Source organism: Desmodus rotundus, chromosome 2 (genome assembly GCF_022682495.2).
Source record: "Desmodus rotundus isolate HL8 chromosome 2, HLdesRot8A.1, whole genome shotgun sequence".
NCBI lineage: Eukaryota > Metazoa > Chordata > Mammalia > Chiroptera > Phyllostomidae > Desmodus > Desmodus rotundus.
In genome coordinates, this window is record NC_071388.1 from 142,698,128 (window position 1) to 142,721,180 (window position 23,053).

Consider the following 23,053-nt stretch of genomic DNA (forward strand, 5'->3'; position numbering starts at 1 on the left):
CCAGTGATTGATTTTGTTTATTGTGACCCTGCCTAATTAACTTAGTATACTCCTGTCACAGCCCTTCCCAATGGCCTGGTTTTCCCTTTTAGGTTGTAGCAGACTTGAACCTTAGTCATTAAGTGGAGTCTAATAAGTGCTTTGTCTTTTCCTTATCTGCAGTCTAGGCCTGTGTTGAGGTTGCCTACCCTTCCTGATGGCCGTGGGGGAGGGGAAGCCAGCACAGGCCATCGTGACCGAGTGAGTGAGAAATGTACAGTAACGAAGGGCACTAGGCAGTTTCAGATCCATCAGAGATACAGCACAGGCTTATTGGCAGGTGGGCGTTAGCTCTGACCTTCGTTTGGCTGACTTCTAGCACAGGGCCCACCGGCCGTATGCTCTCTACAGTGTTTACAATCTCTTTGCATGCTTTTAAACTTTAAAAAACTTACTCTTAATTTATGAGAGAAGTGACTTGTATATGACATTTAAAAGAAGTTTAATTCTCTGAACATTATTAAGGACTGTCTGGGTACCAGATATTCTTCTACATACTGGAACTCAGAGAAGAAAAGAACATATTTTTACCCTTTTAAAAACTTTCATCAAAAGCAAGATGAGCACACTTGTTAACAGTGTGGTGAAAAGAACACGGTTCAGAGACTCAAACCCTGAGTTGGAGCCCTTGAACTGCACTATGTGAGTGTGCGCACACCTGTATGTGTGTGATTTGAGGCAGTGGTTTAAGTTCCGAGCCTCAGTTCCTCCCGCTCTAAAGTGGAGTTAATTTTGACTTAACACCTAGGGAGGCTTGGATGAGCTAAGAGGTCTAAAGAATGTGGTAAGATATATTATTGAAAGGTAAGTTAACTTTAAGAAAGAAAAGTCCTGCCCCAGATGAAAAGGTAATTGTGTTCCTGGTATTGCGTAAACGAAGTGTCACTTTTAGCAGCAAGAAGACATTCCTTGATCATTACCAGAGAAATTGAATTCCTGACACTCTATTAAAGTAAAATATTTGCAAACAACACAGGAGGTTAATGAAGATCCTGATTTTTAGGCTTGTTCTTGCTTTCTTTTTCCTTCCAAGCCCCTCCCAGTGCGTTCTGTGGTCTGGTGGGCCTGTCTGTTAAGAAATGGTGTCAGGCCCTTTTTCGTGTGTAGGCTTATAGGGAATGATTCAAACCCCAGAGCAATTTTTAAACATTTCATGAAGAAAGTGTGATCACGCAAAGAGATAAATGGCAAGAGGTCAGAGTGGTGGTGATGTTATATTGATTAGACATTTTGAAAGAACTTTGTATTTTATTTTTTATTTTACATATTTTAAGTTAAATTTATTGGGGTGACATTGGTTAACAAGACTATATAGGCTTCAAGTGCACACTTCTGTAATACATCCTCTGTATTTTGCATTGTGTGCCCACCACCCCAAGTTATACCTTCTGCCGTCAACACACGTTGACTTCTTTACCCTCCACTGCCCCCCAGCCCTCTTCCTCTGGTAGCCGCCATACTGTTGTCTGTGTGTATGAGTTTTCATCTGTTTGTTTCTCTTGTTTGTTCATTTGTTGCTTTGAGTTTTATAACCCACATGTGAGTGAAATTCTTAACTTTCTCTGTCTGACATTTTGCTTTGCATGATATTCTCAAGATCGATCCATGTTGTTGCAAATGGCAGTATTTCTGCTTTTCTTACGGCTGAGTAGTATTCCACTGTGTATATGAATCACATCTTCTTTATCCCGTCATCTAGCGAAGGACACTTTGCTTCTTTCCACGTCTCGGTTACCGTGAATAGTGCTGCAGTGAACATATGGGTGCATAAATCTTTGTGAATGAGACATACAAATGGCCAGCAGATACACAAAAAGAGGCTCAACTTCACTAACTATTAGGGAAATGCAAATCAAAACTACCTCACACCTGTTAGAGTGGCTATTATCAACAAGACAGGTCGTAACAAGTGTAGGACAAGTTGTGGAGAAAAAGGAACCCTCATTCCCTGCTGGTGGGAATGTAAACTGGTACAGCCACTATGGAAAAGAGTGGGGATACCATGTCACCCAGCAACCATTCTTCTGGGCATGTACCTGAAAAATTAGAAATTTGTGTTGTAAAAGCTCTTTCAGATGCTTATAAATCCATATTGACAAGTCAACATAATTAAATAATATTTTTGTCCCTAAAAGTAATATTTCTATATAATGTAACTCAGGTTGAATACTTAATTAAGCTACCCATATCAATGATGCTGAACAAGTAGATAACAACAAGTTATTGAAAATAGCATGTGAGAGACACAGATCTGGAAGTGAGGATGATGGAAAACTGCCAGCCAGGGCAATTCAGGGTTTCAATTCAAAGTCTAAAATTCTAATATTTTGTAAAAAAACCCCTTAATTTAAATACATATGCCCATAATCTGTCCGAAAGCCTTAGTAATAAAAATGTGTTTTGGCAAGCTGCTGACATTCTCCAATGTACTTCTGTAAATATTTCTTTTGTCCAAATGGCCATAGTGAAGACACAGACAGAAAAAGTTTGGTGAGAAAGATGCTAGATTTAAAACTCAAGTAGGAGCTCCTTTTCACATTAGAGAAACAACCTTCAATTTTGGAAAAATGATTGGGGCTTTGTATTCTCCTGCCATTAGTTTTATCTGAATCCCTGCATGTAAGCTGAGTTTTCGAGAAGTGGCTATAATATAGACCTACTGTGTTTTAAAGCATCAGGCTTCTTCATTTTCTGTTTCTTGGAAGTACATTAATGTTACTCAAACAAATGAAAAGTGTGCCTAAAACATTGCAGCAAATGCTAATAAGCACATTTGAAAAGGTCTGATTGTATTAAATTTAGATCCTGTCCATAATTTCAGGGAAATACTTATAAGGGAATATTTGCAGGACCAGTAAATGTATATACTGGGGTTGGCAAAACTGGGTTTACAGTTGTAAGTATGCAAAAATGAGTTTATTCTTATATTATTTATTAATTATTGTGTTATTTATTTGTGTTACAACTGTAAGCCTACTTTTGCCTGCCCCTGTGTTTGAGGAATCCTTTCTGGGTCATCCTAATCTTAAATAGGAAATGGAGAAAGCTCCTTTATTGGCTATCAGAAATGGGATTCACTAACTGAGCGAATGCCAATGTTTCATGAGCTACTCAGCCAGATTTTGTTATTTTAAAGGAATAAATATAGCTCTTCTGGTGTGGAGACATTGCCTAAAAGAACAAATATTAGAAATCTCTGAGCAAGTGTCCATAGGTTTAAATTTTAGGTCCTCAAGCAAATACTACACTAACTAGAATTAAAATTCTTTGAGGTTCATATGTTAGAGATCTTGCAATTAGGAGTAATTGGATGCTCTAGCAGAAGGGAACACAGTTTTGTATTGTCACTAGTCATAAAATTTTTTAAAATGTGGATAATCAGATTGTATTATTAAAAAGCGTAAGTGTTATTATATACTAATGTATCTCTGACATCAGCTATTGTTATATGCAAGGTTGGAAATAGTAACTGGTTTCTAGTTAGCTTTCCTGTTCACTTTTCACATCAGAGCTCCTGTGACTATTTCATACTTCAGCTGGGCTGTTGATTGCCGAAACCTCATGGCAGTTGGCTTCTATTTGATCCCTTAGTAAAGTGATGGTGATTTTAAATTAAAAAGGACTTTCTATAGACACAGTGATGACACTAGAGATGTTCCTTGTGATAGAAAATTTGGGGGAATAATTGAGAACAATACGCTGATCTTTTTATGTTAACAACTTTGTTGAGATATAGTTTATATACTGTAAAATTTACCCTGATCATTTTTTAAATAAAGGGGAAATGTTGATATGTGCCTCACTACAAGCTACTTCCTTCTATTTTAAAGCATAATAAACTATATATACTTTCACTAATAAGATTATCTTTTTGATAATAGTAAGATGATCTTTATTTTTTTAAAGATTTTTAGTTTATTTTTTTTAGAGAAAGGGGAAGGGAGGGATTGAGGACAGGAAGAAAAAAAACATTGATGTGAGAGAAAAACATCAATCTGCTGCCTCCCACCTGCTCCCTGACTGGGGATGGAACCTGCAACCCAGGCACCTGCCCTGCCTGGGAAGGGAATCGGTGGCCTATCACTTTGTGGAGCGACGCCCAACCTACTGAGCCACACCAGTCAGGGCGACATAATCTGTAGCACTTCTAAATGGGTCAGGAGCAAGACTTGAGTGGATCACGAAGAGTGTTGTGGCTCCCTGTGCTGGAGAAGTGTAATTCACTGTTATGAAATACTAAAAAATTCCAGTGTGGTGTAAGCAATAATCAGGCTTAAAAGACTTATTAGAAAAAACATCATTTGAGTTGTAGCTAGAGGAGAACCTGTTGAGAATTGTCCTGATTTCATGATGAAAAGATTGTGAGACCTTGGAACAGCGTAACAAGTAGGATAAAGCCAGCCCCCTGTGTAACTAGTACTTAGGTCAAGAAATAGAGCTTGCTGGCCTCTCGAGGAATACTTTGTACTTCCCTTCCCCCACCACAGTCCTCCAGCTATCATTTTTATGCTAGTCATTTTCCTGTCTCTATTTCTCTCTCTGTCTCCCCCCATACATAAACGCACACAGACGCACGCATAAATAAAATCATGTATGTTTGTGTCCCTAGCCATTAAAGTTTAATTTTGCCTGTTTTGTGTAACTCTGTATAAATTAGGTCATGTTTCTTTTTGTCTCAACACCAGGTTTATAAGATCTGTCTATGTAGAAACATGCAGCATGTGCAGTAGTTTATTCATGTTCATTGTAATATACCATTGTAGAAACATAATACCAGTACTTGTCCATTTTATAGTTGGTAGGCATTTCAGTTCTGTCCAGTTTTTTACTACTGCTTATTATGCTGCTTTGGACTTTATAAAATTTGATACATATGGGCATGAGTTGCTCAAAATGTAGTCCTCCATCCACAACATCAGCAAAAAACTTGGTAGGATGCAGGTTCTTGGGCCCTATGCCTGCCATATTCAAGTGTTATTCAGCTATGCTCTGGTAGGTGTGGCTGAGTGGACTGAGTGCCAGCCTGTGAACTGAAAGGTCAGCAGTTCTGTTCCCAGTCAGGGCACATGCCTGGGTTGCAGGCCCCATCCCCAGCTGGGGGTGAGTGAGGGACAACTGATTGATGTATCTCTCGCACATCGATGATTCTCTTCCTCTTTCTCCCTCCCTTCGTCCTTCCCTTCCCTCTCTAAAAATAATGAATAAAATATTTAAAAAAAAATCATTCATATATATGAGGTCTGTCCAGAAGGTATCCAGCCATGTAATAAGAAAAATAAAGACATTTATTGAAGAAGGTATAAGGTACAAGAAACATTGTACATAGGACAGTGACACTCATTCCCCTTCGAAGTAGGCACCTTGGGACCTCACACAGCTCTCTGAGTCACCATCAGCTGTCCTATCATAGTTATTTGAATCTCTTTGACAATCTGAAATCTCTTCCCTTTCAAAGGCGATTTCAGTTTCAGGAAAAGACAGAAATCTCAGGGCGCCAAATGTGGGCTGTCGGGGGGCAGAATCACCTGAGTGATTTGACGTTTCACCAAAAAATTCTGCATAAGATACGATGTGTGAGTGGGTGTCTTGTCATGATGAAGCTGCCAATCACCAGTTGCCCATCGCTGTGGCCTTCTGAATAATCCCTGAACTTTTTGTAGAGGAACATTCAAGCTGAATGTAAAATTTGATGCAGATTCGTTACTCTACTTGTTCAATCATTTTGAATGTGACGGTCACACAGTACACATGGTCACTCAGTGGTATCTAATGCCCCCACTAACTGGTACAGTGAAGTCATCACTCTTCAGGGATGGGCATTCCAGTCCACTCTCCTTGGCTGCCAGGTTACATTGATGTCAGGAAACCATTCTCATTATATTAACAATGACTGGACTGATGTGGATCCTGGCCAGCAGGATCCTGTGTTGTGGCAGCAAAAGACAAATACACACGGACTACAGAAATCCTGTGGAGAAAAAGGGACAGCATGGCCGCTCTCTAAGTGAGAGAGGGTGAGAGGGCCAGAGAGAGCCCGAGAGAGCCCGACCCCTGCCTGGACAGGCTTTTACTGCTTTTCTGGGCACATTACATCAAGGATGGTCCTCATTTACTGTGCACAGATTCACTGTAGGTGGTTACCTTTTACAGGCAACCAAGGACAGAAGGCTGCTAATTACTTCAAAGAGAAGGATGTTACAGCTCAAGGGGGAAAGTGGTTGTACTGGCTACACTCCATACTTGGGAGGTTTAGCGCAGACTTTAGGAAGTTTAAGATACTCAGTAAACATTTGCTGCCTCAATTCAGGGTGAAGGATTTTTAGCCAAAGCAAGTCTCATAGCAGCCTGGGTACAATTCAGGCCTGATTCCCCACGGGAGAACCTGTGTGTGGACCCTGCCTGCCAAACCTCGCTCCCACTAGCTTTTCTGAGTGGGAGCTGGGCTACATTTCCCATGCGTGGAACAGTTCCCTATACTGGACTTTTTCCAGACAGATCTCGTATCTGTAATATGCTTATTTCAATAATTGTGCTTTAACTTAAAGTATTTTTGGGACTTCTAGTTTGGAACTGCCTTAGGAACCTGTTAGTAATCACACTCATGTGTATACATGCACACAAAATGCGCACACATGTGCCCACACTCCTCCAGTCTCTTAGCAATAGACTCATTACTCATTCTGAAACAAATACCATAAATTTTACCAAGTTTGAGTCAAGTTTTTTTCTTCAAAAAAATTAATATTCAAGAGAGAAATATTTGTTAGTATTGAAAATATTTAAGAAAATGGCTCTGGCTGGTATGGCTCAGTGGATTGAATGTGGGCCTGTGAGTCAAAGGGTCGCCGATTCAATTCCCAGTCATGGCACATGCCTAGGTTGCGGGCCAGGTCAGGTCCCGAGAAAGCATGCGTGTGAGACAACCACGGATTGATGTTTCTCTCTCTATCTCCTTCCCTTCCCCTCTAAAAGTAAATAAATAAATAACTCTTTTAAAAAATGTACAATAAACCGAAGACTTGCTAGAAGAGGACCTGCTTACCAGTTGGGCAGAACATTATTCCTGGAACGGGAGCTGCAGGGCCCTACAGGGAAAGCAGGATAGGCTCTGGAGTGGGGCAGACATGGGTTCAAATGCATTTGGACCACCCGCAGCTGTGCTATCTTAGGGAAGCGCTGAATGTCTCCGAGCTTCAGATTCCTCCTCCTGCAGAGAGGACGGTAACATCCTGAGCACGTCATGACTATTTGCGGGGCCACATTCGTACTGTGGGTGCCTTTCCGCCTTGGGTCAGCAGCATTCATCTGTTGGAACACGGCCGATTGTCATGCCTTCACACATATCATACTGTTTACTTTATTTTTGTGCTTCCTGCAGGAACGATTCCAGGTGAAGAATCCTCCCCATACATACATTCAAAAGCTCAAAGGCTATCTGGATCCAGCTGTAACCAGGAAGGTAAGAGGGATTTATTTCCACTTTTTGTTACCATTTCCCATTAGGGAGCGGAATCCTCTGCATTGGAGACCTTCCTTCCTCTGCATTATAGCCTCTGCCAGGGCCTCCAGGAAAACAACCTTTGGAGATGAACAACATAAGACACAGGATAAAAGCTGTCCTTTTCACGTGGGAGGGTGTGTTTAAAAGTACTTCACTGAGCTGGGAGTCACGTATCTCTAATGGTTATTGAGTCACTGCCACTTCCAATTACACAGGGCAGTGAGTCCAGTGCAGAGGTGTGTGGGCCCCTAGAAAAGCGGCCTTGCAAAGGGGAGACTTGTCTGTCATGTCTTGGTGCATTTCCAGAGACCTTGAAAAATCACTGGGGCTTTGTCATCCCAGCTGTGCTCTCACATCCTGTGTTGATGCTTTTAGCAGCTTCCCTGCCCCAACCCTGCCCCTGGCCCCAGGAAGGTAAGAAGAGAATAGCTGGTTCCATTCTCAACTGACTTTCTTTTCCAGACAAGCCCTGCTTTGTGCAGCCTCACAATTGGCTCCCACTGCTGCCTCGTGGTAAAGCATGCAGCCTGGCACGGGCCTGTGGCCTGGGCTGTCCCGGGATATCTCAGGGCAGAGCTGTCCCTGCTCACGATGGGTAAAGGGGCTCTTCACCAGATAGCACTTATTTTTCGGTTGACCTACCACAACTCCTGCTTTCAAGGCTGCAGAGCAAATATCTTGAGCTGAATTCCCTCTGTTGTTTCTACACATGACTCATGAGAGAAGAAAGGAACACTTTTCCCAGTTAGCCACTGTTTCCAGGGCTCTTGTATTTAAAACAAAAAATCTCCTTTTTATTTATTTTCTGCTTTCACTCTTCCCCCTCTTCTCATCTCCCCCCCCCCCCCAAAAAAAAAAAGTCAAGCAAAGGAGAACAGCTATTATTTCCTTTGGGAAGTTTCCTGGTCCTTTGTCCTAAGGTTAACATGCAAGCAAGTAGAAATAAAACCTAGGCATGGTGCTGAAAATGGACTGCAGACCTTTGCTGTTGGCTAGACACCATATGTAAAGTGAATGCCACAGCCTTATCTTCTGAGAATGTACCTGTCAAAATACCATACTACCCACCCACTCACAAATACGGCGCACGTGCTTGCTGTCTTTCCTTTTCCTTTAGGGCTGCTGTCAGGCCCCCTAAATGAGACAGCTGCTAAATTCTTGTTTGTTCCTTTCTCGTTTGTCTCCTCCTCCAAGGATGCAGCAGCCTCAATTTCATCAGATTAGAGAGGATTAAGTGAAGGTGCACCCTTATATACAGAACACAACCAAAGAACCCAAGGTTTTATTTCTAGGCTATTTCTTTGCTCAGGGGCAAGATTCTACTTTAGAAATAGTTTAAGGAATCCCCAGACTTCCAGGCCTTCAGGCTGGAGGTCTCAGGCCCCAGTGTTAGGCACACTCACCCTGAGCTGAGTGTTACAGAAACGCTGATGTTTGTCCCTGAGAGCTTCCCTCACGGAGAGTACGTTCCAGCCCTCAGAGAAGTATCACAACAATTGTCAGCTTCTGAAGAGAAAGGAGAAAATAGGGGAACTCCGAGAGAGCTTCTTAGACTTCAGCCCTAAACCCACAGGGCTCCTCCTGGTACTGTCCCAGCTGTCCTTTGGAACAGTTATTCCTGGGTTGAGGCAAAGAATATAAAACAAAAAACAACTAATAAGCTGCTTGGAAAGTGTTTTTAGTCCCTCGCAAATAATAAAGAGTACCAAGACAGGAGAATTCCGTTTGGCTGACCTTCAGTCTCTGTCCCGGACCCTGAGCATTCACCTGAGCGGCCTTGTTTGGTCTGAGCCTCCTCTTTCACCCCAGCTGTTTAGTGCAGATGAAAGTAAAATGATGTTGGATCAGCCGTCTATGTACGATCTCTGGCAGGTGCTGGCAGAAGGAAGTGATCTGTTCCACTCAACGTAATTGTCATGCTTAAAGCCCGGGGAAAAAAGGAGGTTTTGTTTGGAATAAGGCATGGCCTGCAGTTAAAATGGGTTTAAGATTCTCAGCTGTAACGTGGAAGGGGGAAAGGAAAAGATTTCACCAATCTAGGCTGAGCAGTCTTCCCTTAACTGCATCTGGAGTCCTCGGGTGCTTCACTAATCTTTTGTTCATCTCGAATATAAGATAATTAATTTTCTGTCTTGTAAGAAAACTTCTTAAGTATATTCTACATAGATTTTCTAAATAGTTTTAAACCCATCAGGACAGAGACAGAAGAGCCATACTTAGATATCTCTGTGACCAGAAGTCTCCAAACCAGCTTCCTCATTTAATACCAGGCAGTTGTTCGTCTGTGCTTTGGGTGGGGTGGGAGGGGTCGCTCACGTCTAGCACGGAAAAGGCTAGAGACCATGAAGAAAGGAGTCCGGTCCCCTGCAGTGATGCTGCCGTCCTGAAATGAAATCTCCTGTCTAGGACTTGGGCTCAGCAGCATCCGTAGGAGAGGGCCAGGGCAGTGGTGGAGATTGCTAATGGATGGTACCCTGCTCCTGTTTGCTGGTTTATGTGTTTAGAGAAGTGGATGCCAAGGCTTCTCTGTAGTCCAGAGTCCAGCTAAAAACCAAACAGTTCCTGGGGCAGCATAGTACAAAGGCAAAGTCAGTGTAGTTTTCCCTCAGGTGTCATGTAGCTGCCAGAGTGCAGTGTCTGCCGTAGCAAGTGGCTCATAAATGTTACCTGCTGCTGCTGTTCCCATTATCTCATAGTTTTGTTTTGATACATGCCTCCTGGTTCTGTAGCACATCCTCTTTTCTGAGTTAAAAATTTTGTAGTAGTATTATTTTAATCCTCACCCAAGGATATGTTTATTGATTTTAAAAATAGAGGAAGGGTGGGGGAGAGGAAGAGGAGGCCATGAGAGAAAGAGAGAGAGAGAAAGAAGGAGAGGTGGGGGAGAGAGAGAAACATCGATCGGTTGTCTCCTGTACGTACCCTGACCGGGGAACAAACCCACAACCTTTTGGTATATGGGATGATGCTCCAACCAACTGAGCCACCTGGTCGGGGTTCAGCACATCCTCTTTTATACTCTGTTATGTCCACAGTGTTTTACTGGGTGCCCTGGTGGTGTGACGATGTCTGAAAGGGATGACCCTGCCCTGAGGAAACATTAGGCAGAGTTGGGAATCAGCAAAGGCCCCAGGGCACCAGTCAGAACTGTGTCAAATGCATAGCCAGGAACACTTGAGTTGTTTTCTAAAGGACCCATGTGTAGGTGCCCAACACGTGTGACTGCCCTAGGAATGGCCCCCAGAGCAGCCAGCACACCTGGGAATGGTTGCTGCAGCTCTGTGGCTGCGGACCTACCTCACTGGCAGTTCTCCTTGCTGCACTGCTCTCCAGAAATAAATGGGTGTGGATGTCCCCTCAAACTATAGATGCCTCTGCCATTTCTTGGCCTTTCTTGATAAAAGAGGGGGGTGTCCTTTTTCATCAAATGGAAGATGCTATATTTCATATATCACACTGTACTTAAATTCTGAAAACCTGAGGAAGTCTGTGAGGTACTTTAGGAATGGTACCCAGAGGGAGTCTGTGAGACTATTTGCTTCCTTAGGGCCCTGGTGAGAAGCAGTTGAGGGGACAGCAAAGGGCCTTCAGAAGAGGAGAAGAGAGTGACAGGCGCCACCCATACTGAACAGGGTTCCACCTGTGGCCTGGCTTTGCCCATCCCCCATCCTGGAATCCTCCTTTCCAGACTTTCTCCTGTGCTTTCTGTCCTTGCGTGCCTTGGTCTTTGGGGCTGGATGACGCTGTGTGCCCTGCAATTATGGCAGTACAGGAACGTTTCTAATGTCCTGAGCTAGAATTCTCAAAGCCTTTTCCTGAAAACAGTGTAACATGAAAGTAGTTTGATCTGTAGGACGGAAAGTACAGAATTCTTAGAAGGCATTGCACATCCAGTGTCCTCCTTCCAGAGTGGCCTAAGACTTTAGTTATCATAAATAAAGGTTTCTATAGGAAATTGTGTTCCAAAGAACTGATGTGCAGTGCAACCCAGTGAATCCCTGGAGGTTATTTAGAGTGGAGAGGAGAGAGAGGTGAATACCTTTGCTATCAGAGGAGGATTCATTGAAGAAGAAAGGTGTGAGGGAGTTCTGGAAGGTTTGGTGGGATTTTCTAGGCACAGGAATGAGGATGGATATTCCTAGATGGAAAGGAGGTGCTCCAGAGGAGGGACCTTCCATGTGAGGGCTCATGGGGAGAGGTGACTATGAATGCTTATTTCTGGAAAACGTTAGGTCATGCCGAAAGGGATTAACATAGCAAGCCTGAGACCTTAGAAAAACCTGCTTGCAGGGTTGGCTTCTGGTTGTCAACTGGGAACCTGAATTTCGGGAGAGTTCCTACCATTCCCTATAAGAAAGATTCATGGTACCCAAATGGTTGGTGGCAACAGCATGGTTTATATTGAATTCCTGTTTTCCTTCTGGGAGTCTGGACTTCTGATATGTGCTAGGCAGAGAAAACCTAAGTGACCCAGTCCCAGTCAAGACCCTGGGCACCGAGTCTCTGGTGAACTTCCCTGGTCAACTGCATTTCACGAATACTGTCATTTGTGACTTTTCTGGGAGAAGACTCTCGGAAGCTTGTATCTGGTTTCCTCCAGACTTCACCCCAAGTGTCATTTCCCTTTGCTGACTGTGCCTCGTGTCTTTTTGCTGTAATAAATCTTAGCCATAAGGACAACTGTTTGCTGAGTCCTGGTGAATCACTGCAACTGGGCTGGTCTTAGGGACCCCAACACATAAGTATATTGGTGAAATTGTTGTATTGTGGGGTAGGGAAAATAATCTACTTACTCAAAGACACTTAGTTCATGAAGTAAATAATTTTTCCCAATCATTTCGCATAAGCTGATTTTCATGATGAGAAAGATTTGTGTGCTTAGCAAAAAGAAATGTGAGAGAAGTCTACTTCAGAAGCAGAGATATTTTCATATTGTGTTAAATTTACTGCAAGTAAGCTATATTTTTAGCAGTTGCTAAGATATGTTTTGTGAGAATATGTCTTCTTGAATTACAGAAATTCAGACGGCGTGTTCAAGAATCCACACAAGTGCTAAGAGAACTGGAAATTTCTTTAAGAACTAACCATATTGGGTAAGTGTGCCCATTTAATATTTTAGCTTCAAGGCTTTTGGACACTTTACAAAGTGACTGTATCATAGCCAAAGAGTTAAGCTTCCTTAATGTTCATTATAAGTTAGGAGACTGAGGTTTAGGTGGGTGGACCTTGTGTCAATATTTGAATTGCTCACTGTATAAGAATCAGTAGAAGCAGGACAGACAGTCCTTGATTTGGGACATTTATAGCCATTCTAAGATTCTTTGCTTGGATGCAGTAGTAAGTGCTTCATCTTTTGTGTGCATAATAATTCTTTGGCAAATTAGGGAAGCCCAGCAGGTAATGTAGACAGATCCTGGAATATCTCTGAGTCTTCATGTGAGTTCTCTGAGCTGGTTATTTGAGATGGTTCCATTCTCCTTCTGTCAGTTCCCTGGCCTTTCTGGCCAGGAGGGGACAAAAGCTGTCCTGATGTCACCTGATAGACCTCATTGCACTTAAATACTTTGTTCTGAGTCTCTTTTTCCTACATCTCAAAACTTCAGGACCTTGAAATGTAAATCCACTCTGGAAAATAAAGTTTGAGGAATCCCTGCGCTGAGCATTTCTAAGAGTTTATCATGCAACAACGTGGTGGCTTTGCCTCAAGCTAATACAGGTTTATGGCATCCCCACGGATGCCTGGGGTGGCATAATTGTAAGGTGCCTTAAAATGAGATGCTTTGTCTCCAAGGCAGAGTGATATCAAGTATCCCATTTTGTGGCCTGAGTTCTCCCTGAGGTTTCTGTTTAATGCCTTATTTAACACATTGGGTTTTGACTCTTTGAGTTTTACAATGAGAAGACTATAGACTTCAGATCTTTCAGAACCATCCCTTGTGACATTCTTGTGGGTCTACTGGAAATGAAGTCTTACAGGTAGATATATTATTTTGTAGTTTCACAGAGTATTCTGTAAAACAAATATATTACATAAACAACAGTTTACTTCTACTTTAGACCGTGTTTGCTGTAAGCCATTCAAATGGTTACTTTTCACAGTTATTTCAGAATAAGCTTTTTAAAACTGCAGAGATGCAAGGTTGAAATCAACCCAGGTGGAGCCTGGGTGAGAATGTTCACTTCCTAAAGGGTGACTCTGCACGTGTGTCACCTGGAGAATGAAGTATGGGAAAAACAAACGGATTCTAACCTAAAGTTGAAAATCATCTTTATCCCAGAAAAATCAGATATATAGACAGTGGATCATAGAATCATGATGTAGAACTGGAAGAGAGATAAGGATTACCTAGTCCCTCACTTTATAGATTAAAAGAAATAAGGACTGGAAAAGGTGAGTGAATCCCACAAAGTCTATAGCTGTAGAGCCAGGTGCTTTGGTTCAAAATGCTGTGTTCTTTTTTGTATGTTGCCTGATCTGGCAGCTCTTTCCCTGAAAGGAAACAAGGTAATCGGGGCTCTGGGATCAAAGCAACAAGGCTTGTCTATTGGGGGTGAAAGTGGTGGTAATTTAATACAGCTGAGCGTCCACGCTTAGGAAATTTCCATCCTTTACAATATTTGTAGATCAGGAGCTAGGTTCCATTTGGTAAGGTCCAACCCTATACTGTTGGCCCCACTTCTTGACTGAAAGTGTTGGAATGAGCTGCAGCCAGGATTTCTACAAATTGTCAAAAAGCATTTCTTCAAGCACTGCTGGGTAATGTGAAATTGACCATCAAGTACCAAAGCAAGATGATCATTCCCAATACAAAGTTGGCTGAATAGTAGAGCCCTGGTTGGGCCGAAGCCAGTGCAAATCTGCAAGCAATTGGGGTGGTTTGATGTTTAGGATACTATAGGCATGTTGAAAGATTCTTACATTGCTTTCATCTTGTCCAGCTGAAGCTTTCTGTTTACCACCTCTGTGGGGCACTCTGAAAGCTCTGGCTTTAGCAGCAGAAAAACACACAGAGGTGCATTGTCTGTTTTTTGCAACCAATTACTGGCATAACCTTGTACAGATTGAAACCATGCACCGGGATTTTGACCTATCTTACCTGTCCTGAAAATCCAAACCTGAACTGGACTCTTCATTATGGAAATTAACTGGCTTGAGCTCATTTGGCTGGGAAATTTTCTGAAAGGTTGCTTAATAATGTGAATATAATTGACTAATACAATGAGGAATTCTTGGAATGCAAGGTGCTAAATAAGGGGCCCATAGAGTTTATTGCACTCTTTAAGGCACCATAATAGAAAGGTAATTGGGTGCCCATTTGCCTTATGGAAAGTGAGATCTGGGTTCAGACTTTTGCTATGCCCCTTATTTGTGAATTGACCTTAGATAAGCTACATAAACTCCCTATACTTACTGTATGATCTAAGTTAACTTCCTGTCTATAAAATGAGGATAATAATACTCCATAGGAATGTTGTAAGAATTAAATGAAATAACTTAGAAAAGATCTAATATAGTGTTTTAATATATAGTAATTACCATATGATGGCTTTTGCTTGTTCTGCTTATTGAAAACAATATTATAGCTAGTAATAATTCAACAATATTGTGTAACATATCCCTAAGGAATTTCATGGAGAGAATGTTGCCTTCTCTGTCTAAAACGACCCTGACACCTAGGAGATTGTTGCTTACCAGATATTAAAAGGAAGAATGACATTTAAAATCTACGTGTCCTAAAAAAAATATTCTTGGCACATACTTGGATTTCAAGGTTAAAGTCTAGGGCTTTGCTGAGATAACATTCCAAGCTATAGCTTTGTCAAGCAAAGGGTTTGTTATGAATTTTGATATTAACCCAGAACTCTATAAATGGAGCAATCTTCTGAGAAGGAAAATTAATTTTCTTTGAGCCAAATTGAAATAATAATTGGGCTAGAAATAATCTCATTCACTTACTCCCAGGAATTATAGTAATACTGAAGAATTGGATTATGACTTACTCAAACTCTTTAAATGACTTGAAATACCCTTGAAAGGAGTCAAGTACTGTTTGGACTCTTTGGCTGGGCAGTGTGAGTAGGCATATGTCACGGTGTTTTGTATGTCAAGGTGATTCAAGTGGTGGCAACAGAGGTGAGCTGGATAGGTTTATAGGCTTTATTCCACAGAACCAAGGTGTAGGCAATCTCTCCTTGAAGGAAATTTATTTTAGTAAAACTCCCTATTTTGATAGAAAATTAATTTTCATCCTGAGTACAAAGTTGTAGAAGTTCTGAAAGATGCTCATTTCACTTTATCTCCTTGGGAGAGTTGAGAGAACCAGAGTGCGGGAAGAATGTGTGAGCTGGCAGGTTTGTAGAGAGGGGGACAAGCCAAGGAACTGCTCAGGGGCATCCTCCCTCCTGGCCCTAGGGCTTGTTTGGGGAAACAGTGAGGAAAGAGCAAAAAATAACCAAGGCTGGTGTTAAGAAGTATAAAACCTGCGTAGGAAGTGTGTTCATCAGGCTAGCCTACAATTAATTCATTCTTCGGCGGTGCTTTTTGGAAATTCTCAAGATCATAGTCGTTTTGTCATGTATTAAGCACTATATTAGGTATGTTAAATGTATTATTTATTTCTTATAAAATCTTTTTTATTGAATCTCCATTTTACAGACAAGAAAGCTTAGTCAGCTATTATCTTGCTACTTAGTACTTAGCAACTTAGAAGCACTGAGATTTGAACCTCTATATGTGTAAAACCTGTTAGAAAACCAGCAGTCCTTAAATTTTCTGATTTTAGGATTCCTTTACTCTCTTAAGTTATTTTGAATGCCAATAAGCTTTTATTTTTGTGGTTTTTTAATGGATACATTTAAAATATGCTTCTTTAGTAAAATTTAGTATTTATTAACCATTTAATAAGTATAAATATATAAATACAAAATAATAAATTAATATGGCACAAATAACATATTGCATAAAAGAACCATTTTCCAAAGCAAAAAAAAAATTAGTGACAGGGGTGGCATTAATTTACATATTTACAAATAGCTTTAATGTCTTGTTATACAAGGCAGTAGATTCTCAAGTCTTTGTGTTACAGAGCAGGTGGGGGGTGGTTCACGATAAATTATTACAGAAAGGATTCCCCCTTTCTGTCTCTGGAGGTTCCCCCCCCCCACACGCACACCTGCTAGTTTCGAAATGCCCGCCGCCAGAGGAAAAACGTCTCTCAATGCCAGAGACTGGTGAAAAGGAAAGGAATTATTTATTTAAAAGTTACACAAACTTAGAGTAATGACTTAATGTCTTCAATAAGATACTAAAGTCCTTTAGAATACCCACAGATGCACAGTCCTTCCCTCTCCCTGTGCCCAGTCTGGGGTACTGTGTCTCAGGAAAAGTAGAAGTCCGTGGTTCAGGCTCCTGGCACCATCAGCTGGGTGGCTGCTGCAATCTCCAGTTAATCCAAAACCATGTGGCACCTTCTCATGGCCCACCAGCAAGAGACCTTTCTCTCCTTTTCTTCTTGGCAAAGTCTCTCCTGCTGCCTAAGCCGTGTGGCAAAAAGAAGCACTCCAAAACCACATGGTCCTCTCTACTCTCCTTCAGAACCTCGTGGTCCTCTTCCTTTCCTTCAGAACCGCATGGTCCTTCCTATTCACTCCAGAACTGTGTGGCCCCCTATTTACTTCAGAACCTCGTGGTCCTCTCCCTTTCTCCTCAGAACCGCGTGGTCTTCTTCTTCTATGGCTGCCATGCCTAGGTTTAAATCCCAGTGCCCATCTTCCTTTGCAGCCCCATTTCTGACTCCTCCTACAGTCAGTTACACCTGCCAGCATCCCCGTATTCTTCCAGCTTTACTGGGCTGCCATAGTAAGTCTGGGCAGGTATGGCCCCATGGCATGGAGCCAATCATCTCCAAGCTCTCCCGCAGGCCCTGTAACCAGGGGGAGTTGCTTTCCAGTCCCATCTTGGGTGGAATTTGGTCCCATCCCCCTGGCTCAAAGCATGGCCACAGCTATTTAACACATCCATGAAACCAGTTAAAGGTTATAGATATGTTAAATGACTGTGCCAGGGGTTAGCTGCAAAGCTCTTGCTACCCAAAACAGCTCTGAATGGCCCTGTTCCATGTGTCCCATCCCCCCTGGCTCAGGCTTGTGGGGGTGAGGACATCCTATATATATTTTCCTAATATTTCCTGAACACCTTGAGCTCTGGACCCCATTACAAATCCCTTCTTGGGGCCCTCCTCTTGGCTGCACCCTGCTTCCTTTGCATTCGGTTTGCTGTGCTATGTTGTGTTGTTTGGTGTATATGAAGACAGCCTGGCCTTACATAGACACACACCTAGAAAAAGGAGGAGTTGTGTTTTTTTATTCTTTTCACATTTTTTATATACAATTTTATTTTTAAAACACTTTTTTCAATTATAGTTTACATTTAATATTATTTTGTATTAGTTTCAAGTGCATAACATAGTGGTTAGATCTTCATATACTTTTCAAAGTGTTTGCCCTGATGTTTCCAGTTCCCATCTGGCACCACACATGTACATAGTTATTACAATGTTATTGACTGTATTTCCTATGCTGTACTTTACATCCCCATGACTTTTTGTAATTACCAATCCATAATTCCTTCATCTTTCTCACCCAGTCCCCCAATATCCCTCCCTTCCAGCAACCATCAGTCTGTTCTCTGAGTCTGTTTCTGTTTTGTTTGTTCGTCTATATTGTCCTCTGGATTCCACATCTAAGTAAAATCTTCCTCTGACTGACTTATTTCACTTCACATAATACCGTCTAGGTTTATCCTTGCAGTCACAAATGTTAAGATTTCCTTCTTTTATTTTTTAAAAGGCTGAGTAGTAAGTAGTCTGTTGTTTAAATGCCCCACCGCTTTGTATCCACTCATCTACTCATGGGCACTTGGGTTGCTTCCATATCTTGGCTTATGTAAACAATGCTGCATGAACACAGGGATGTATATATTCTTTTGAATTAGTGTTTTGGATTTCTTCGGATTTATGCCCAGAAGTGGAATCACTGGGTCATAAGGCAGTTCCATTTTTAAAAATTTTTTGAGGAACCCCCATATTGTTTTCCACATTTTTATGCTCTGTTATACTAAAATCCATTTTACTGCCTTGCGCTTGAATGAGTCTTTTTACCTATTAGTAATTTTCTACTATCATGAATTGGTCGTTTGGAAAACATTGTTTCACGGAGTTAATCTGATCTCCCAAACATTGACACATTTTATTCTACACTATGAAAGCAATCACATTTGTTAGCGATCACCAGTCTCATCAGAGTGTACTTTAACTGTGGGGAAGCTGTCAAGCTCACGGTGGTAAATACAAGTGTTCCAAAATTCTAACTTTTTGTTGTTGTTTTTGTTTGAAAGCTCAAATTTTATCATCGACAACAAATACCATCAGTTGCTTTCCTCAAAATGACCAGCTCACTTCATTCCCTTTTGAAAACATACCTGCCAAGTACCCTAGAAAGAATAACCATGGTTTGTCAGTCATTTTACATTCCACGTAAAAAGGTGGTGGTTCAGTTTGCAACTCAAACAATGGGAGGAGTGCTTTTCCTTGAGACAGCTGTGGAACCTGGGCAGACAGCAGAAGTGCTTTGTGTGGCTCCCCATTTTGTCACAGAAAATTACAGATGTATTTCAGGAAGGAAGCTTTAATAAAATCAGTATTGTTATTGCTTTACAGGGACTGTTTCAAGTGAAGAATGGGTGTGTTCTTTGGTGTCAGCAGTTTTACCCACTGTTCTTTTGTACCATTGGGACAAGTGTCAGCACAGTGACAAAAACAACTACTTTCTTAAATTTGTATGAAAATACTTATAACTCCACACACCTCTGGCAGGGCCTCAGGGACCCCTGGTGGTGTGTGGGCTGTTCTTTGAGAACCAGTTTGTGATGCTCTCTCCTAGATTTGGTAGCTAATGATGAGTCCGGGTGATGCTTCTCTTTTCTCTCTTGCTTTCCATGCTTTTTCCCCCCATGATTTTTCAGCCACTGTAGTTCCCACCGTGTCCACAGTAGCTCTCAGTAGGAGAGTGGCAAAGGGAATTCACTGTTGTCCCTTCTTGTGTGTCTAGATGAGAATAGTGCAGTTCTAAGATTTGCGGGGTAGAGAGAAAACAGCAGCTTGGAAACGAAGCTTTGCCCCATCAATAACAACAGTAACTATTGGCATCTGCACTTCGATCCCTTCCTTGAAGAAGGTTTCTTCCAGAGTTGTTTTTCACGACCGCATCTCTTCTGGCTCCTGAGCATCGTGAGCTGATTGGGAATTTGCCTAATTCACATTTACAGCATGTGGTAATTACAGGGACTCTGTGAGGTACTTAGTAGTTGATGCACGCTGCCAGAGTCAGAAATAATTCTACTCTCCAAAACCTATAACTACCCAATTGGAAGCTGTTCGCGTATTGGTGATATATAAAAAAGTGTGTGTAGCATGCACAGAGGTGAAAATGGAAAGTGTCTTCAGGAACCCTGAATTTATGCTATTACATTGCATGATTATATACATAAACTTGTAGAATGGGGAATCTAGTTTTTTTAATGTCTTTAGATTCAAGGTACTGCTTTGAAAGTTGCCCTTTTTTTCATCTTTACCTGTTTTGTTTCCTCTTCTTTCATTTCCACAGAGGTCCACTCTCACCTCTGTTCTCTCCCTAGACAGAATATCCCAAGCGTGGGAAGGACTTGGATTAAGAGGACAGGGGGAAAATGAAGGCTGGGTGTTTTTTTTTTTTTCTGTTGTTTGTTTTTTTCCCCCACAATTATAGCTTTTTTCCTGAAATGAGTTTACTGACCTGATATCATTTGACAAAGGTGTAAGGTACTCAAGCATGATAGATTTTTATCTTATTATTTCCTAAGTCACTTAAGGATGGCTAGGCCAGATCAAAGACTCTGGGAAGATTTTGTAGCTTAGAAAAAGAGGTTAACGACATGAAATTAAACCTCTCAGGGCAGGACACAGTTACCTCTATCTAGCTTTTTAGGAACTGAGCAGCTGGCTACTGCCTTTTACTTTGAAAATTGTTGTTCATGCACTTTTGATTAAAGTCTCAAAGTAGGAGTGGGGGTATTGATAAGGACATTGGATTAAAGTAAGAGGAGCTGATTAATAGTCTGTCTGTGGCCCTGGCTGGTGTGACTCAGTGGATTGAGCGAGGGTCTGCAAACCAAAGGGCCGCTGGTTTGATTCCCAGCCAGGGCACATGCCTGGGTTGCAGGCCAGGTCCCCAGTAGGGGGCGTGTGAGAGGAAACCACACATTGATGTTTCTCTCCCTCTCTCTCCTTTTCTTCCCCTCTGTCTAAAAATAAATAAATAAAATCCTCTAAAAAAGCTTCCTAAAAAATAGTCTATCTCTGCATCAAAATATATACATGCTAGCATTTTGAGTCAAGAGAATTGTAGCTGTGGCTGTACTTGGCTATTTCCTGACCTTTTTTTTTTCTTTCTTCCTGTCTCCTTTTCTTCCTTTTTTTTTTAAAAAAAAATTTTATTTCCTCTTGAGTTATTTGCCTCCTATCCAGTTTGTGCCTGGACTTTCTTCCTTTTTTTTTCCTTCAAACTATAAAGAAAAGTTTATTTAAAAGGTCACAGAGGTAGAAGAAGTGAGCCAAAGAAGTGGGCTCAGAAAACAGTTACAGAGGGAAAAGAAGGGCTGGGGCCCTGGAACTTAGGAGAAAGCGAGAGGCAAGGAGGAGGAGGAGGAGGGAAAAGGGGAGGGTGTGCTTCATAGAAAGCCTCACTGGTCCTCTTGTCTTGAGGGTATTTATCTGGAGGTCCCAGGGGAGGATCCCAATAAAATATTCATCAGCTTTCTAGGTGTGGTCTTTTAGGGTCTTGGTCTGTACTGATTGCTCGGCCCCAGGGTAGGGTCATTAGTCACTGCATCTGGTCCTGATGTCAACTACGGCCTCACTTGTCTGCTTTTGCTGCTTTTCTGGGCCTGCAGCTGAAACACAAATGATGCCTAGGAGTGTTTGATGTGGGTCAAAACCTCATTGTCCTGGGGGCTTAATGCTCAAGGGCTGTTCTCTGGTCCCTTTGTTTTTTTCCCCTCTAAAGGAGTCTAACCCTCATTACCATGGCATTTTAGAGGAGGAAAGGTCACCCTGGGGTGAGGTCCTTGTTTCCCCAGTTTTGCCCATTGCTAGGCACCTGGAGCTTTTTGCCTGGCTTTTTGTACCTGGCCCATCGTCTTTCCTCTGCTCTTGTCTGTCTCCGTGGCTGGACCTTCTAAGTGATGGCAAGATGACAGTGGTTGAGACAGTGACAGATCTACAGACTGCCCTGGACCATCTCTACTTTTTAGAGGCAGCGTCTGCAAAATCAACCAGAAGGAACTGCAGGGAGTGTTTCTCAACTCCTAAACTAGAGTATTCTCCTGGCCACTGAGAATATGTAGAACTGACTGCCCTGAAAAGTCTGGCCCCTGTGGTGACTTCTCCTGTTAAAAAAGATGACCCCCTGTGTCCAGCTCTGGGGATTCCTGCTGAGCACACACCACCAGGGCTGGTCAAATGGTCGGAGCCCACAGGCCAAGACCAGTGGGGAGGCCTGAGAGGAGCTGAGCGACTTGAATTTCAGGAGCAGCTAGTCGTCCGATTTTCATAATGAGTTTTAGCCTTTCTTTAGTCTCCTACCAATTGTAAAAAGAAAAAAATTCTTTCACTACCTATCAGTGCTTAAAAATGTCCAGTATCTCCTGAGACCTAGCTGTATAGGGACTAATTAAAATAAATCAAATGAAAATAAGTATCTAGAAGCACATACTATGAGATTGTGTATGTTGTGGTTTTGAAATGAAGCTTCAGCCTTGACCGTAGCTAACCCTGTTAGTTTGGGTACGCTCCTATAATAAAGCCACTTTGCATGGCCCAATGGGTGGTGTTTTTCCTTGCCAGTGTTGCCACACTAGGTATCTTTTAAATTAAATGTTACTTGCTTATGTGGCTATGTGAAATGCAAACGTTTTGTGACAGTCTGCCTGAGGCTCTCAGAGGGAAATACCAGCAAGCTATCTTGTTTTCCCACCTTGTTTCCTCTTGGAACCAGCTGCAGACATGCCTTTACTCCCTGGGCAGGGCAGGGCTAAAAGAAAGAATGAACTCTGAAGATAAAACCGAAACAAAGAAAACATCTTCCAAGAAACAAACATAAAAAACAGGCATCCTGAGTCCACCAGACCTTTTTCTTCTGGTGAGACAAAGACCTCAAGGGGCTGCTCATCCTTAAGGACACTTGGCAGGACTGACATATTGTTCTAGCAACTTCTGTGGTAGCAAGCGTGCTCCCAGCTGACGGAACACATGGGCTTGGTGCGCATGGATGAAGGCAACTACGTTGGAATGTCCTTGGCAGGTGTACCTCAAGTTCCATTTCTTTGATAGGAGCGGACCTTTTTACTTGTTTGTTGGAGTTTCAAATCTAGTGAAGGCTTAATGGGGTATCACATGTTCTCTGGGGATGGATGCTCTG

At 42.0% G+C, this 23,053-nt stretch overlaps 1 protein-coding gene across 5 annotated transcripts in view; it reads left to right on the top strand.

The window, feature by feature from the left end:
* FMNL2 (formin like 2) overlaps nucleotides 1-23,053 on the top strand; it is a 297,278-nt gene that overhangs the window by 186,747 nt on the left and 87,478 nt on the right. For all 5 annotated transcript variants that reach the window (XM_024579927.3, XM_024579929.3, XM_024579926.3 and 2 more), the window contains exons 3-4: nucleotides 7,418-7,498; nucleotides 12,557-12,633. In XM_024579927.3, the coding sequence (XP_024435695.2) occupies nucleotides 7,418-7,498; nucleotides 12,557-12,633 (158 nt within the window). The remainder of the gene's footprint in view (nucleotides 1-7,417; nucleotides 7,499-12,556; nucleotides 12,634-23,053) is intronic.